This window comes from Hippichthys cyanospilos, chromosome 13, assembly GCF_059441005.1.
Source record: "Hippichthys cyanospilos isolate Australia breed blue-spotted pipefish chromosome 13, RoL_Hcya_1.0, whole genome shotgun sequence".
In the NCBI taxonomy this organism is placed as follows: domain Eukaryota; kingdom Metazoa; phylum Chordata; class Actinopteri; order Syngnathiformes; family Syngnathidae; genus Hippichthys; species Hippichthys cyanospilos.
In genome coordinates, this window is record NC_142381.1 from 4,871,100 (window position 1) to 4,889,379 (window position 18,280).

General features: G+C 39.7%; 2 protein-coding genes across 2 annotated transcripts; both read left to right on the forward strand.

Annotated features, from left to right (window-relative positions):
* Positions 1 to 355: 355 nt before the first annotated feature.
* apool (apolipoprotein O like) lies at positions 356 to 5,758 on the forward strand. Its single transcript, XM_088431374.1, has 11 exons — positions 356 to 416; positions 998 to 1,096; positions 1,174 to 1,299; positions 1,813 to 1,867; positions 2,153 to 2,251; positions 2,805 to 2,896; positions 2,993 to 3,097; positions 3,516 to 3,729; positions 3,842 to 4,099; positions 4,911 to 5,006; positions 5,249 to 5,758. The coding sequence occupies exons 1-11, from the start codon at positions 405 to 407 to the stop codon at positions 5,332 to 5,334; spliced, it is 1,242 nt and encodes a 413-aa protein (XP_088287500.1). The 5' UTR covers positions 356 to 404; the 3' UTR covers positions 5,335 to 5,758.
* A 6,171-nt stretch (positions 5,759 to 11,929) lies between these two features.
* Positions 11,930 to 18,198, forward strand: agtr2 (angiotensin II receptor, type 2). The gene is made up of 2 exons (XM_088431827.1): positions 11,930 to 12,077; positions 12,531 to 18,198. The coding sequence occupies exon 2, from the start codon at positions 12,574 to 12,576 to the stop codon at positions 13,813 to 13,815; it is 1,242 nt and encodes a 413-aa protein (XP_088287953.1). The 5' UTR covers positions 11,930 to 12,077; positions 12,531 to 12,573; the 3' UTR covers positions 13,816 to 18,198.
* The last annotated feature ends 82 nt before the right edge of the window (positions 18,199 to 18,280 follow it).

The following is an 18,280-nucleotide window of genomic DNA, read 5'->3' on the forward strand; positions in this document are numbered from 1 at the left end:
TTTTTTTTTCCCACTACTCATTTTCCAGATTAATCACTCAAAGCATGCACATATGATTCTTCTTCTTTTTTAACACTATATTCGCATTACGTTGGACTTTTGACCAACACAGTGTTTTTTCAAAAAAACACAAACATTATGTGACTATGTGTAAACAGATAAATGCTTATGAATAATTGGAGAAAGAAAGATAAAGAAAGAAAGAAAGAAAGAAAGAAAGAAAGAAAGAAAGAAAGAAAGAAAGAAAGAAAGAAAGAAAGAAAGAAAGAAAGAAACTACAAGTCTTATAACATACTGCAGTACTTTTTTTTACTTATAGATGGCAGTAGCTAATCTAATTTGGAGAAGTCGAAGCTCCAGAGTTGAGTATTCCGGGACGAAGAAGAAAGAAGAGCAGCGGTGTCATGGCGGCCAAGGTGACTACATTAGTTGCAATACTGTCTTCTATTTGGTAACTTTCTTACGTAGCCAATTGCTATTTTGACTGAATCTTTCCCCCCACGTGTGAATGTCTATTCCCGGCGTTGTTGATTGTCAGATAACAGTATAACATGTTATCAGACATTCATCTCGTTTAACGAAACATCTGGGTTTGCCTGGCAGAACCAAACCCAGGCAAATGACATCAGTCGTTGTATGTTTAATATGACATGTAGTCGACAGAAATTAGCTCTCCTCATCCAGTGTAGGGTGGTTTCATTTTCAACCCTCTTGGATTTGGGTGCATGAACCATTTAAATATTAAATTCTCGCCACCTTTAGCACGTTGAGTGACAGTAAAACGTGTACATGATTCACGTTAGATTATAGACCTCATGTAGGGTTTGAAATAACTTAGTTGAACTAAGCTAAATAACTAAGTTTTTAAAATGTGTGAAAATATAATGTGTATGATGTTCATTTCTTTCAGTACCCCTGTAACAACTTTTTTTTTAAGACTTCTACGTGTAATATAACGTTTACAACAGAGAGTCGGACTCATTGTTTATTTCCCTAGGTGGCTATGGTGGCCGTCCCAGCTGTGCTGGGCATAGCCTCCATTCGAGTTTACAACATTAGTGAAATGCCCGCTGAAGGTCTCATTACACAAGAGAAGGTATCCTCATCTGGAGCCCCACTATGTCGTGTAGGTGACATTTGCATAATAATAACGTGATACTGTTTTGTATCCAGCTGAACATCTACACCCCAGTGACTAATTCTGCTCAAGTCCAACTTGTTCCTGATCAACCGGGGCTGATTGAAAATGGCCTTACAAGAGCAAGAGAAGGCCTAACACCCGTTTTCCATTTGGTTAAGGTACTCAGATCTCTTTAGAATTTTTTAAATTAACCATTATGTTCTGAATCATTTAACATCCGTTAATGACAATAATAACGGTGATAAAATAATGATGATAACATAATAAATCCCATTAGTGTTTCCGTTGATTGTCTAAAATTGAACAACATTAAACATATAGAGGCTTAAGTATTAATTTAGTGATGGGCAGGTTAAGCCTAATGAAGCTGTGAGGCTTTCCTTCTATGAAGCCGAAAGAAAGTGTGAAACAGAAATCTCTTTATACTTAATTCTAATAGTTGCTTTTTTTTTTTTTTTTTTACTTTAGGCTGATTATGCATTTCAAAACATGAAACCATGACCCTGAAATGCAGTGTAAACTTTGAAATTACAACCATTCTGGGTTTTTTCAATATTGCTCTGTGCATTACATTAAAGACACTTTCTCTCTTAATAGTAACTGTTGCGTACATTTCACTTAGTTCAGTGAAGTTCCTTTTCTTGATAGCTGCATCCCATTTGTACCCACAGGGAGCTTGTGTCTCTGTGAAAAGAGGAAGTGTAAATCTATACCACGCTGGAGAAGGTGAGTTCCTTGTAGGTACCTGCACCTTTCACAAAGTGTATTTCTGTGATTGAGTTTTAAGCAATGGTGCCTTCATATGTTTATATGAACAAGATTGTGTATTAGGGCTGTTCGATTGCTTCAGACTCCACGTCAGCACTTCATGTGCTGCTGTGAAGGGAAGGTCCTTCGGGGGAAAAAAAAAATGAAGCGGGGAGTAGCAAAGGAATACTGTATATGTTTTTTCAGAAAAAAAAAAAAAGCTTTCATGAGCGACAGCTCACTTATGTGTCTGGTTTGTTTTAGATGTGTACTATTACTTGAAAGACCCTCCCCCGGGTTTCCCACCTAGGCTTGGCACCATCACCATGGCTGGACTTCTTGGCATGTTCTTGGCACGCAAAGGTAACACGATCGCGATCCTCAGTATGTGATGTGTGATTATATTCACAAGATTGTGTAATTATTTTCTGGAATTCCTCATTTGCATTCCTCAATTTTACTGTGTGTTCAATTCACCTGTTTTCTACTGTTTATTTTTTATTTTTTTGGCCTTTTATCACCAGTACATCAGAAGCATTCGCAGAAGAATGAAAAAGTGTTTTGTTACAGCGCTCCATGTAACATAACCCCTCCCCAGTCCTACCGCCTTTGAATTTAATTTGATGTTTTACTTTGGTAATCTGTGATTTGTGTGGACCAATGCAGCATGCCATGGCTTTTTAGATGAATCCCAACTTTCTGTATAACACTTGTGCAATCCAGAGCCACATTTGGACTATCATTTTGTAATATATACTATACAATATTTTCAGGAAGGAATTTCACTGTTTGCCAACAAATCTGCCCCTGTTTAAAGTTTTGTACGCCGCTGCTTTTACAAACCTTGCCAGTCGTTACTTAAAGCTCTAAATATTTATATTATTACTTTTTGTGTCTTATTAAAATGGGCTTTCAGGCTCTCGTTTGAAGAGGATCGCAGTCCCACTGGGTCTTATGAGTGCTGGGGCATCAGTGTGTTATCCAGCACAGGCAGTGACTGTCCTTAAGGTGAAGACGCTTGTCAGACTAACCTTGTAACCAACTATTAACAACACACTCCGTAGCATTCATGTAGCAAAACACTTTTTTTTTCTTGTTACCAAGGTGACAGGCAAGAAGATGTATGCTGCAGGCCAGTTAAGCCGTTCTGCCGTCTCTTCACTACTCACCTCTAAGTCCCCAGAGCCTGATGCTGTTCCACAGCCACAGGTTATTTATGCCCTTAAACATTCAATTAGATGCATTAGAGTCAGGGTTTTGAATGGATGCAAATTTACAGACAGAGACTACCAGATAAATTGTTTTTTTTTTTTTTTAATGCTAATACCATGTGCTTATTGGGAAAGGTGAAACACCTTTTAAGCATCACTGTTCAAAACAAATTTAGCCAATCCCAACATAAACTAGTACTGTTATAATGTATAAAAAGCTTAACTTTAATGAGACAGCAATAAGCTTAGTGTGACTTATTAATGCCTCTAAAATATTGGCATTGACTTTTCAAATTGCAAATGTTCATTTTGTAGGTTTTATAAAGCTATATCTGGCATTTTAAATCAGGGATAGTGGTTGGTTGAGCAGATGATAGTCTTATTTTGATTGCGTTCCTTTCATGTGCGCCTCACAGGCAGCTTCCGTGCCACCTCCTGAGGCTGCGGTGGTTGACGAGCCTCGTCACGCCTCAGAGCCAGGCTCAGCGCCGAGTGTTGCCATCGCCGACGCTGAGGCGGGATCATTGGAGTGTGTTCCAGCCGCTGATAAACTCATCATTGCTATCGCAGCACAAGAGGAGTCAGTCACACACGCACAGATTTCAGCCGAGCAGGCGCCGGCAGAGATAGGTGCGATAGATATTGATCTCCGTCTTCCTATTTCGCGGTCTCTATTTCTTGATGTCACATCAGTCACATTCACTTTTATTTGCACTTTGTGTTCTGATGTGATCTTGTAAAGAATCTCACGAGCCTGTTCCATGTGAGACGCATCAAGCCTCCAAAGAAGCACAAGAGGGCGCCCTTGCAGTTTCTGAAGTTGCCATGGCTTCATCAGAGGTCATTTCTCTTGCTTCTGATAGCACCCCTCTGTCTGCTGAGCCCACACTAAATTCTGAATCAGAGACCAAAGACTCTGCTCAAGTTGAATCAGCTCCAGCTGAGCCTCCCGCTTTTTCCGAGGACCTGCCTTCTCAAAAAACCTCAGATGAACCAGCAGGTATAACGAATATCCTTCGTGTCGGCATGAATCCTCTTTTCTGCATACTCGTCACAATTGATCAAAAACCAACATATAGATAAGAACAATTTAAAGACCAAATAATGTTTGCAGCCTGCATAATATCTTGTAAAAAAAAAATATATCCAGTATAAATGAGGGTAGAGCAATGCATGGCCCTAATGCTGTTTGCATTTTCATTGTTAGGACTAGAATGTTGGAATTTCCTCAAAATAGAGGAACAAGAATTCCCATGGCTTAAAAATATACTGGGACTACGTTTACTTTGCAAAGTCACATGCATGTTTGTATTCAAACAAAAATGACAAATGTCTCATCCAGTTAAGGAGAGCCTCTTGGCAGTATTTATTTTTTCATCAAACTATTAATTCCTCATCCACCCACCTCCATCCGGTAAAAACAGCTGCGGCTAGCCAATTGTGAAGTCTGGCTAGTGAAGCATTCATGCTTAACTTTCTGCATGAGATTGCTCATCTTAAGACATCTCAGGAAACACTTCAGGGTTTAGGCTTTTGGTCGTGTCTTAAAACCAATTATTTCTTTTTTTTTCATTAACAGAGAAACTGTCGTTTAATTCATCCTATGTCTTTCACTGCAGTTCTCACATTTATTTCTATAGAGGACAAGACATTAACTTTGTTGCTCACCAGCCTCCGTGGCTGATGTTTTCCTGGTGTATTCAGTATTTTTTTTTCGTTTAATGTTCTATAAAAAGATTCGCAAGTCGAAAAGCATTTGATTTGTGAGTTGGTGCGGTGCCAATCTACAGTATGTGTGTTGTCACCACCAGTAATAGATGTGGAGTCCAACGAATCATCGTCCGCTGGATTGGAGGAAGAATCCAAGGCAGGCACACCCGTCGAACAGCCTGCTTCAAACAGCGAAGGTAATGTTTTACGTACTTCACCATTGGGTAGATGTGGTAGAATTTGTCGTGACAGGGTTTCTAACAATCATAATTTTGCACATCTAAAGCACTCAAGATGACATGCTCATTCAATTTTGCTACTTTGGCACTCAAGGGGTTAAAATTTAGAGTTGACTGTGCAGGTATAGGTTACAACTAGAAACATGTTTCGATGGAGGTATTCTTCACTCTGTCATTGCATTTATACTTCTGGTCACCAGGAGGCGCTGGGTTTACACCTGATCCTACGCTTTTGGACTATGGACAGTCCAATCCTGAAGATGAAGATTTGTACAGCACTCGCTGATAAAACAAACGATCACACATCTCATTCAGATTGACTCACAATGTTGTCACACATCATACATGATGTATTTTTCCATCTAAAAACAGGCTAATCCCCACAGCAACGTTGTACTTTGTTGAGTTTAAAAGAAAAAAAAAAGAACATTGGGATATTTGTATGAAACAACAGATGTGTGTGCATGTGTCCTACAGATGGCCAACTGTGTAATCCTCACACTCTGTGATGTTTTGCAACTATTTGCTGATGTTGCAGTATCCACCATCGTGAATGCACCATGTTGAGCGGTTGAAATTACCGTGTGAAACATACAGGACAGGTCATGAAAAAAAAAAGATGGATATAAAGTTGTGCAATTTTCTTGTCACCAAAACAATGGCTTTGCCTATTGATTAAAGAAGTCAAATAAAGCTATATTTTTCATGGATCCATGTCCAATTGTGTTCAATCCTTTAACAACCATATTACTTAGCCATACATCATGTTTACAAAGACAAACCGCTGTACCAGCCAGGTGGTTTGTTTTGAAATATTTAATACACAAGACAATTTAGGTATGCTAAAAGTGCTCAAGCATGCACAATTTTTGACAGAGCTTACACATTTTCATTTGTGAAATAAATGTTACAAATTATAGAAGAACATTTCTACAATATGTGACGTCACCACATCATGTAACAGTGATTCAAATGCCTATAAATACTGTAGGTTTGAACGTAGCTGAAATCATATATATATATATATATATATATATATATATATATATATATATATATATATATATATATATATATAATATATAAATATATAAATATATTTCAATGTATTTGCTAATACGTATTTGCACATACTTATGCACGACATGACATAATTGGCTTTCTTTTATTTTAGGCTCTATCAAGAACTATTTTCAGTCATTGCCATTTTTTTGTGATTATACTGTCAAAATTAATTTTGGAAGATATCCAACTCAATTGTGCTTATTAATATTTATCTGAGTTGTAACCATTGGAATGTTTAACTTTAATGAGGCAAACGTCTTTATTTCCTCCAATAAAATGTTATAATTTTACTAGATATTTGTCTATGTCCTGGACTGGCCCTAATAACTATAATTTTGAAGCCCAATTCGTCCCTCATAATCAAAGAATTCCACAGCAAATAATCTCCCGTAGGACACTTAAACAGAGAGTAGACGGAACTAATATTAGCCCCATCAATCAGCATCCTCATCCAATAAGTGGATGAGCGCTCTACCAGCCTCATTCCGTGCCGCTCCTGTCCCGGCTGTCAGTCACATCAATCTTAAACGTCACTTATCAGCAGCGGAGGCAGCGTTAACCTGTGACATTGACGCAGAGCCTTCACTAACATTGGAAATCTTTCATTTTTCTTGACATCAGGTCTCTGCTATGTTTCTTCACTGCGTAACCTAGTAAGTTTGCAATTTATCATCAATGCATTTTCCTTTATGCACAACAGACTGTTGGGCATCATACTTGCTGTGCTAGAGCCTGCTGCTGAGTGAAATGACTTTGATAGTTTACTTAATTACATTAAATATTCCATCAGGTCACTTGGATTAGCTATACCCAATCAAATAAGATATTATAAACTATTACTATTAGTGCTATAGTCAATCTTTGACTTATATTGTGTAGAAAAATGATTGATGCAGAGACAATGTTCTGAGTGTACGTCATGCTATTTATAAAATTAAACTTGTAAACTTCCTCCTCTTGTGTTGTCAGAAACTGATCCAAACACCACAACTCATCAAGAAACTGGATCCCGAGTTATACGGCAAGTCACGCAGTTGTTGCGGTTTTTCATTATTTAGTTATGCACGCAACACAAATGGAATGTTTTCTATTTTTTGATAGCCGAGTTACAAGAAAATTATGCAAGACACAAACCTGCACCATGAGCCACTCATCTATGCTTTGGGAAATTTTGTTGGTGTCACACATGCAATCTGTTAACATCTCCATGTTTATGGCTCTTCGGAGGAACTGAACCTCCTAAAATGAGGTTAACCAGCGTAGTGACCTTTAGTCACTCTGTGCTTGCTCACATTTGTCACCTAGGGACAAATGAGTCAAAAAAATATCAGATAAAAACATCTTGTGCTTTAGTTTTCTCATCCTTTGGATAAACAAGCATCTGGGAACCGGGCAGCCCGTGGCATCACTTTGTGCTGCTGGCTTGAACTCAAGGGATGTTTGGAGGCCTTTTTTTTTTTTAAAGCAACTGCCAGATGTCACAAACAGCTCTGCATGAATATCCACCAACTGCATGATCGGACTGAAACCATATGCAACGTATTAGCCACAGTTCAACTGACCAATATAGTTTAATCTGCAACAGAAGGGGAGTGGTCTGAAGCAGATTGCGTTTTTGCGTCAGCAACTTGAGTAGGTGGAGTACACCCTGAATTGTTTTCCAGCCAATCACAGAACACGCAGAAACAACCAACCGGTCACACCCACAATCACGCGTAAGGACAATTTAGAGTGCTCAATGAACCTGCTATACATGTTTTTGGAATGGGATAACATGCGAGTGCCCCGATAAAATCGACGCAGGCACGGGAAGATAATGCAAACTTGGTGACCCCTGTTTCTTTTGTAATTCTCTACCCTGTTCAAAAACAACAGCAACAACAATGAGCTTCATTTGAAACATTTTCCGCGATAATTGTATTAAGCGGAAGTAAGCTTTCCTCTTTATTGATCTTTCAAGGCGAAAATTTTACGAGTATATTCGGAATAAACTCCATGAATCCGACGTAACAGTTTAGTCCAAACATGTTGCAGCATTCTGATTACTCTTGTGTTTGTGAAATATGAACTAAACAGCAAATCAATTGGCGATACTACAAACAACATTTAAAAACAGTAATAAACAAAAGGGTATATATTTTCCTTTTTCAGAACTGTTAAATACAGGATATATCTTTACTGGTTCCTGTTCCATCATCATAATGGGGAATATTAAATTTTGTTTTCCACAGCAGCTGTGAGTCATCCCAACAGGAGGGTGCGGAAAACACGTTTCATGTTTCGGATTTGAAATTGATTTAAAACGCAAAGAAAGTAGCAGCGCAAGGTGTAGACTTTCTTGGAAATGGGGTATTGACAGAATTTTTTTAAGTCTCTCAACATCATTTATACATGACACAGACTGTGTTGGATGTTTCAGGGCCTCCAAGCAAGATGGGATGTATAAATGTAACCTTCTCCCGCCTCTCTCCAGGGTCCCCTCTGCTTGTACATGCGGCCCTCCGGCCCCTCACCCCCCCGCCCTCCACCACCACACAAACAGTAGCGATAATAATGTTCTGAGAACTCGGTGTTCTACTGGACATCGTCATGTTGTCCGTTGTGCTCTCGGATGTTTCTTGCGCCCAGAGGAAGCGGATTTTACAATCTTGACCTCCCACCTCTCACCCCGAGAGCCACATTTTCCACAGGGAGACCGCGTAAGGGATCCAGTTTGTGGTCACTGTCTTCCCAGGGTCTGACCAGCAAGGAAGGACCTCAACCGTAAAATAAACAGAGCCTACACTTACTTATACCGAAAGCGTAAGCTATATAGAAGTGTCTGAAAAATGTTTTGTACGTGTGTCTCTTGATTAGCGCGCATCAGATGAAATCAGTAATTAATGTAAACAAACAAAATGTAAATGTTTTTTTTTTCGCGCAAATATCATCGGGGTTACGGCCGTTTAATTGCGGCAAGAGTCAACAACAATGAATTTTAACGAGTGCAAAGAGTGGAAAGAAAATTCCGATAAGCTGCAAAATGATAATGGAGGGAGAAAAAAAATATAATTGCCTGTGTGATAAATGTTCATTGAGGGTTTAAGTTTGAGTTTGGTGCTCTCTGCTCTGTTGCCCTCCTTATCTGTAGCCCGTTAGAGAATCTGTGCAACCGGAGCGTCTGTTGAGTAAACGGCAGTACAGTCACAGCGCACTGTTCATCACTGAGCTTCACAGCTGGAGCCCAAGTGAAACTGAGGGCCAATTACAATATGTTTACCAGGGTAAACACATGCTCCAATGCTGTGAATTCCATAAAAGTTCAGTGTCTACTAGTGCACTGCTTTCCACAGATTGATTGTCTGCAGATAAGACGAAGTTAGATTCCCGTGCAAATGTTGACAAAGGTCAAAGGAGCACTTAAAGTTAAAAAACAAGTGAAAAGAAAACACATTAGATGAAAAACACTTTCATTGGATGGATATACAGTACATGAATTCTTCAGTACAGAAATGATCTCATATAATATACATTTACAGGAATAAAGTTATCATTTTAATTGGTACTGGCAGTTGCCAGTGGATATAATGTTAGGTGCATAATTATGTGCCGAAGCGTGAAGCAAATGTTTCCAATGTTATTGTTTTAATGACATTTTTCTGCACCTTTTTGGGGAGAGGGGTGTTCAATCAGAAGTAATAGGTTAGATAAAACAAATGTGGGCAAGTGAAAAAAAAAATCCAACTGTAGAAGTGTGAAGGCTTCACTCCGCAACTAACTAAGGCATCAATTGAACTCAACCACCCACCAAGAATCATAATTACATAATTGAGCATCTGTTCATTCTCCTTCATGATTCTGGAAGTGGCCTGCTAACTGTCAAAGGAAACACACACGCACAAATTCTGTACATTACCCCAGAATATTTTACAGCAGAGCATATACATTTGGACTGAGTGATAATGACTGTCTCAAGAAATGTTCTCTAAATACCGTAATTCCCCAAATATAAGACACACGTTTTTGTTTTTTTTTAAATGAAGGCGTCCTATAAACGGTAACTTAAATATTTATTTTTTTACTCGACATCATTTGAGGAAGATTGATCGGTCAGCCACATAAGCCGAGTTCTGACGCACAAATGCACAGTTTTATATCGTTCATATTTTTACTTACCATAATTACCGTAACGAGAGATGAGCTAGAGGGTGGACGTTAGTTGGCTGTGCCTTTTGCAGCCAACAGCAGCTGAGGTTGTTCCCGCATTGTAAGAAGCGAGCAGACTGAACCAGCGTCAGAGTCCATCCTCGTTCACATGCTGTAATATTACTAAAATGTTGAGGAAAGGCTAAGAATCTAAAGGTATGTAGCTGAGTGCACCGGTTAGAGAACACAGAAAAGTCTAACATTCGAGTCGTTTATTAATTGTGATCTTTAGCATATACACACTAATCAATCAATCATTCAATCACTAATCCAAACTGAGTTTAGACTAAATACTGCATACATTTCTTTTCTTCATAAATCTGAAAATCTATTTTTTGTCTCATTTGTTTTTACATATGTGTTTTCATGCAGCTAGACTGCAGATATACTATACAGTGTATGACCGACGGTCATTTTTATTATGACCATTTGTAAAGTTAAATTCCGCTGGATCCTGCCACGCTTTCATCTCTGCTCCTCGGTGTCAGCGTTCTCACAGCTATTTGGACACGTCACGTTCTGATAGATAGTCAATGGAGCAGAGTGCACACACATCTGAGCAGGCGCGTAAACACAGGCCTGCGCGGCGGCATTAGATTAAGTGTATCAGCTTGAACAGGTACCGCATCGAAGCAGACAGACGCGAATGCTCAAGCCATTGATCATAGTAGCCGTGATGTGATCAGTCATATAGCTTTGCGTGCATCCCTCATTAACTTGCACCCTCAGCTTTAATGAAAAAGCACTGAAGAGAATCTCTGCATTCACTGTTTTCATCCCTCCTTCTTCTCCCTTTCTCCTTCCCAGCCTTGTTTTCACACCCTGCGACGAATGCTCGTCCTCCTCCTCGTTCATCTCACGCCCGCCCTCCCCCAAATGCCCCAGCGGCTGGCTTGACTTCCGCTGAGACAAAGTAAATATTTCCCATGGCTTATCTGACCGCTGGCAGAGTAAGACAGTGCAAGGATAATTAACAAGTAGTCAAGTCACAGGCCCTGCTGGGGTCAAGGTCATTTGGCTACCTTCAACCCTTCATTTTATTCCTGGTTCCTTCATTACATCGTGCTTTGCATTTTTGTATAACATGGAAAAGTCCTGTTCCTCACCTCGTGTGATGTCTTCTTGTTTTATGTGTGATGAAAAAATCCTCCTGTTTATCAGGACTTCATTTTCGCAACGAATCTCCGTCTGCTTGTTGAAGCATCGGCCGAGCACCATCCCACCATAACAACATGAAATGCTGCTATGTGTACTACTACGCTTTGACTTTTCACACATCGGCTGACACACACAAACTCCATTGCAATAATAAGAAATGCAGCATATAAGATATAAATTCCCTCCTTGATAATCAGTAAAAAACTGACTGGCTTGGTTGATTAAAAGCAAGTGGACCCGTGCGTGCATAACCTCCATCTTGACTTGATTATCTAACACTTGGTTGTTTTCCTAGAGAACACAAAGGAGGGGTAGAATGAAAACAATATATTTTTGTAGACTGGCGTGTGTCCAGGTACAGACCCGCCTCCCCGATGATGAAAATGTGACGTGCGTGCACCTTCCCCTGTTGTGCAATCATCCAGGGGGCTTTAAGACCCCCCCTTGCAGCCTCATCTGGTTTCTCAGAGGCTCCAGACGGCGTTCAGTGCTCATACACTCTGAGGCATGCCATGCTTCAGGATTCGTCGTAGAGAGCGGGCCGACGCAAAGACTTGGACTTTAGTCAAATGAGGCGTTAAAACAGATCAACCCACCCGACTGGCCAAACAAACACTTGAGGTAAACTTGTTGAAATTTACAAAATGACTTTGTGTTGTTTGTTTAATACATTAAGTCAAGACATCCTTATTTAATGACGCTAAATAGTTTGATGATGTCATCCCTCATGTATAATTCCTTGTTTTTATCTTCACAGCTTACTTTGAATTTGATTATTACTCCATTAATATTGTATTCTTCCAATGGAACCCAAGCATTCCCCTCTAGATTTCCCATTTAATATGAAATTAAACTTAACATACCGTTCATATATGGTATAAATGTTTTGAAAGTTACTTTCGGAGACTATATAGAGCGCGTGTTTCTGTGAAATCCATTTCTGTTTGGGTTTGCGAGAGTTGTTTTTACTTGAGGATCCAGTAAAATCCTTGAGCCCGCTGCTAAGTTTATCGCATTGAAAAAGAAATTGTTATCCATAAAAGGTAGCTAACGTTCCTTTTCGCTTCCTTCTAGTGGACCTTGGAGCACTGAAAGAAGGGAAGGGAATTGTTCCGTGATGGCAGTCCCAAATGACAGCTTCAGCTTTAACTCCAGCCTCTCTCCTTACACGAGCAAAAACAGTGAGAACACCTCTGCTTGCTCAGACTGGCCTCAAGTGGCGGTGACGACCATCATCCCCTCTATCTACAGCGTGATCTGCGTCTTGGGTATCATAGCCAACACACTGGCCGTGTGTGTGTTAGCCCACACTAGCGCCTCTAGGAGAACTGTTGCCAACACGTTCATGCTGAACCTTTGCGTGTCGGACCTTTTGTTCCTGCTCTCGCTGCCATTATGGGCTGTCTACTATGCACAAGGTTACAGCTGGCCTTTTGGACAACTAGCTTGCAAGATCTCTGGAAGTCTCCATAACCTCAACCTGTATGCCTCCATATTCTTCATCACTTGCATGAGCATGGACCGATATCTCGCTCTGGTTCACCCACTGCGTTCTCAGAGCGTTCGCGACCTGAAACGAGCCAAGCTCATGTGTATCCTGGTGTGGGTTCTGGCATTAGCGTGCACGGCGCCAACCATCGCGCTGAGGGACACTCACTACATTGAGGCGCTGGACGTGGAAGCTTGTGTGATTATCTATCCGGATCACATCTGGTATCGGACCTTGGCCTGGATGAAAGTGCTTCTTGGCTTTTTGCTGCCAATGATCATCATCTCTTGCTGCTACTGCGCAATTGGCAGACACTTCTTGGCCGGTTCTGGACTCATTAACCTGCGGAAACCATCCTGCGATGGCAGCGCATTGAAATCCTCGGGATCGCAGGACGGCTGCAGTAAACCGGAGAGACCTCCGACACCCTGTGTGAACCCCGGCTCCAGTGGAGGAAGACCCGCAGAGGGTAGAGGACTGGAAAGGGTCTTGTGGACTGTAGCTGCCGTCGTTTTGGCCTTCTTCCTTTGCTGGTTCCCCTTCCATTGTGTGACGTTTATAGATATACTGAAGAATGATGACTTATTGGATAGTTGCTGGGCACAGTGGGTCATCCATAATCTCACCCCCCTCACCCTGTGCTTGGGCTTCTCCAACTCTGCCATCAACCCTGTGCTCTACTGTTTCATCGGGAACCATTTCCGGGGCCGACTGGGCGCCCTCAGTAAGGGTCTGTGTGCACATTTGAAGGCACGTGAGGAGGATAACAGTCAGAAGAGGGGCTCCTTCAGCACTAGGCTCAGTTCCTTCTCCAGAAAACTGAGTGACTTGAAAGATCTGGCAATTGTTGAAGCCTCTGCACATGCTTAAATGACATATTAGGTCATTTCACACTAGGCAAATAGAAGAATAGTGAGAGATAATCAAATGAATGCAACCTGGAGATTAGGACTGCTTTTGCAGAATCACAGAGTACATTTGAAATATTCTAAAAGAGGACGGTTGTATGTTTTTTTTTCCAGGATACCAATATGAAGTGAAATGGCACAGTTGCCACTGTACAATAACTTTCAATTCCTGTACTTTTTCTTCATACTACCCACCCAGCATCAGGTGTGTTCCAAACATTGGATTTTGGGCTACACCTGATATGTCCATCTTAATCTTGATTTAGTTCAGAAATAATCATTGACAATTGGGTTGTGTTTAGGATTAGGGTTACGGTTAGGGTGAGGGTGTTTTACAATGTCTTCCAAATTTAGTCCAAAAATAGTCATTAAATATTGAGCTATATGGTCCAAGTTTAGTCCAAAAAAGACATTGAAAACCTACTACTGTTATAGCCAAACTTTGTCTAAAGTAGTTGAAAATGAAGTTGTAAAAAACAATTTAACTAGTCCAAATCTATCTAAAACCTGTTCAATACGTATATGAATTAAAGAAAACCAGTGTTTCTAATTTCGACCAGAACATTTTAAAGGAATAAAAATGTGTGTGTGTACACTTAGGCATGGGACGATAGCCGGATTGGCAATTTATCGCGGTTTTAGAAGTCACGGTTCTTTAAAACCGTCTGTCCAAACTGAAAAGTGCAATTGTTTACCGTTCACATTTCAACCAAATTGAAACTGTAATATGATGTCATTTAATAGACATCTTTTCAACAACTTTTTAACAACCTTTTTTAAACACCAGTTTCTAATTTTTGGGGATGGACGCCAGTGATGTCTTTTCAAAATATTTTCAAACAATTTTAGCTGGGTGGGTACATGTACTGGCAGATGGCAAAGTAAGACTCGTATATTAACCTCTTTTAAACTGTTTCTCAGAAGTTCTCAGGGTTTAGTAAATCTACTCAAGTTCAATGACTGTTCCGTCCACCATGCAAGTTGTTCAATGCAACAATTACAGTAGTTTGCAGGAAGACCAAGAATAATCTCAATTGATTAAATCGTTTGAGTCATATATTATAATCCATATAAACCACAAATGTATGTTATTTGTCTCACAATGACGTTGCTGAGTTCTATTAGTAACTCAGGCCCTTCCTTGGGGAGGTTGCGTCTTATTCCAGTGCTTCTGTGTGTGTGTGTGTGTGTGTGTGTGTGTGTGTGTTTCCTGGTACTCCAACTACACATTCCAAATACTTGCACGAATGAATGGGATTCAGCATGGGTAAATCATAAATAAAGCAGTAAAAGAGGTAACAGGATGTTTATTATGTTTAACGATTTAAATAGCGCAGGTGATAAACAATGGCCACTTGCACAGACTGAGGTCAACGGCTTCATATTGTGCCTGAACAAATATATGAATTTTCAACTTATTTTCACACTATCAAAGAGGTCTACTTTATATTTCTTTATGATCGAATGTGCTTAGAGCTCAGGTGTCAAACTCGAGGCCTGAGGGCTAGATCCGGTCCTCCGCATCATTTGATGTTTCTGGCTAAAATACCAAACTTTCAAGTTGTCTTCAACCACTACTGATAGAAAAAAAATCATATAAAAATAGGGAAATTTGTTTGTAAAAAGCTACCAGTAAATTTTCATGTCAGAATATCCATTTTCAACAAATATTAGCAGTCAGAATTTGACCAGAATATAAACTATAGCTAGAATGTTTCCCATAAAATGTGATAACAACATATTGTTTCATACATTTGAATGTACAATGCGAAACAAATGTATTATACTATTTGCCAGATTAGGGTTTATGCCTCGGTTGTTCGAACATCACTGATAATAACCATGATCACATTTTATATTTGCAGTTAGTTCTGGCTATACAACGCCTACTGCCTAAAGTCCACTGGGATGAGTTCAAGCACGTCCGCAACCCTCATGAGGACAAACATTTCAGCTAATGGATGGATACGGTTTATAGTTCTCAAATGGCGAATACTGGTTTATGCAAATCAAACTGACATCATAATGCTAAAACATCTTATTAAAACAAACTTGTGCTTCTATTGTATATACCAATCTACATGCATATCTGTATCTTGTAATATTTGTACTGTATTGTTAAAAAAAACATTTTGAGTAAAAAAAAAAAAAAAAAAAAAAGCGAGGTTTTTGACCTGAATAGAATAAAATGAAAACAATGACATCTATATGATTCGTTCCTCGTTCTCCTCGGAATGACCTCGCAATGGATTTCAAGTATCAAGGCTGCCTATCATAGTCTAATACAGAGGCTCTCATGATGCATTCCAGTCCAAACACTTGTGTTGTGCTAATCAATGGGCTATCTCTGTCTGCTACTTGTGTCTACACTAGTATAGATCCTTCACAGGCCAGACTGACCCTGGCCTACCCCATGTGAGCTGGGAGCTTATAGAGTGTATGAATTTGTTTTCCCTACTGAAGGGCAACCAACAAAAAATACTATTAAACGTATTCTGCACGATAATGTTTAGCAGTGGTGGAAATTAAAGAAGTACCAGTGCTACTTTTTCATCAGTGAATTTACACCTATGCATAATTCTGCTCTTCACTTGCGTATTTATTTTTATGATGGCAAGTCGCGTTTAATCCCTGCATTTGACAACAGATATGTGTACCATCTATTTTATACTTAAAAAAAAGGCTTGGTACTCTATTTTTTTAACCTGCCACGATGATGGCAGAACATAAATATCGCACGTACGAGTGAGCCAAAATTTAGATTTGATTGGCTGATCAAGATCATGGGGACAAACAGGGATAATGACAATGATGAAATATATTTGGAAACGCAAGGTATTCCTCATTTATAGAAAAGTGTTTGATGATGTCCGATTTAATCGGAAAATAAAAAACCCAGGGCCAGAAGTTAAGGTATAATTTTCTCCGTGCAATCATAAGACAAATCAGCTTTATTCATAAAGCACATACACACACACGGTAACTCAACGTGGTTCAAATAATATGAAGTAACTATAAATGTAAATGAAGCCTCATAAACCGCATTTAAAATATTTGGATCCCCTCGATGACACGCCTGGTTTCAAGATGCAATGGGAATTTAATTCATTCCCGTTGCACTAGCCTTCATCTTCGAACCAAGCAGAGCAGTTTTAAACCTTTTTGCGTTTGATTTTCAAACAATGTGAAACCTTTTTGAAACACGTGAAACATTTTTGGAACACGTGAGACATTTTTTCTAACCCTCTAATCACTGAAACGCCTTTTCAAAAAAAAAAAAAAACAACCCTAATATTCGCTTCAACCTGATTAGAAATGCCTGTAATGGTTTTAGTGTTAATCTTTCGAATTGACCACTGAGCGGCGCTAGCGGGCTGCAGATGCATCATGCAGAGCAGACGGTCACGACCGTGCTCGCTCAGTCAGGCCAGAAGCCCAATGCTCATGATCTTTACAAGCTGAGGGAAAGAGAGCCATGATACAGAGTGATGACTCGGAGGCTACGGTTGTGAATGCAGAAACCTTTAAACTAATTCAGATTGAAAGATTCTCAAAGTCACAAAACTGTCTTCAGTAATAGCGTGTGGTCATTTGCGTGAAGGACACCGTGTAATATATGTGGCCTCCAAACCTCTAATGATATACAACGCACACCAGATGCTAAAGCACACGCTTAACAAAATGTGCACATGACATTCAATATTTTAATCACAAGCTCTTGTTTACAGCAACATTTGACACATCAGCAACTCTGTAACCGACAGGACAGATTGCAAGTGGAGTTTGTAGCAGCGCTGCAGTATGTTGAGACACACACGGCTTCATTAGCTGATTCCTCGTTGTGTGGATGAGGTGCGTGCGTCCTTGACACACGATCAATACAAGACACCGGTGAGCGACAAATGAGTAAATGAGGTGCAGGCAACTCTTTTGGACTGCATTTTTTTTCTTTTGCTCCTGCAAATTTGTGGAAACAGATGAAATATCCTTTCTTCAAACACCTCAAAATAATAATGTGATAAAGACTTGCTGCTAAATTGTGCTGTGTGTGTTGGCGGTCTTTACATCTCTGAAAACTAGATTGTCAGTTATTTTGCATAAATATCAGAGGAGGCCTACAGGAAAGGTCTTGAATGTCACTTTTTGTTTCTGTGTACAGTGGTACCTCTGCTTACAAAAATTCTGACGTTAATGTTGTTGGTGCCTAGCAATGCCATCACACAGGAAGCACTTTGCATGACTACAAACTAAACTTAGGTAAAATTGCATGCTCTAAATAATCCAAAAATAAATTTTATTACTCCTGTGAACTTGTAAATGGTTCTTGGATCACTTGAAATAAAATAACAACATACAAATTAAATGTCCTAAAAAGGTGTCTCTTTCTGCACTCACCACCATAACATCAGGACCATCTCAAGGCAAAC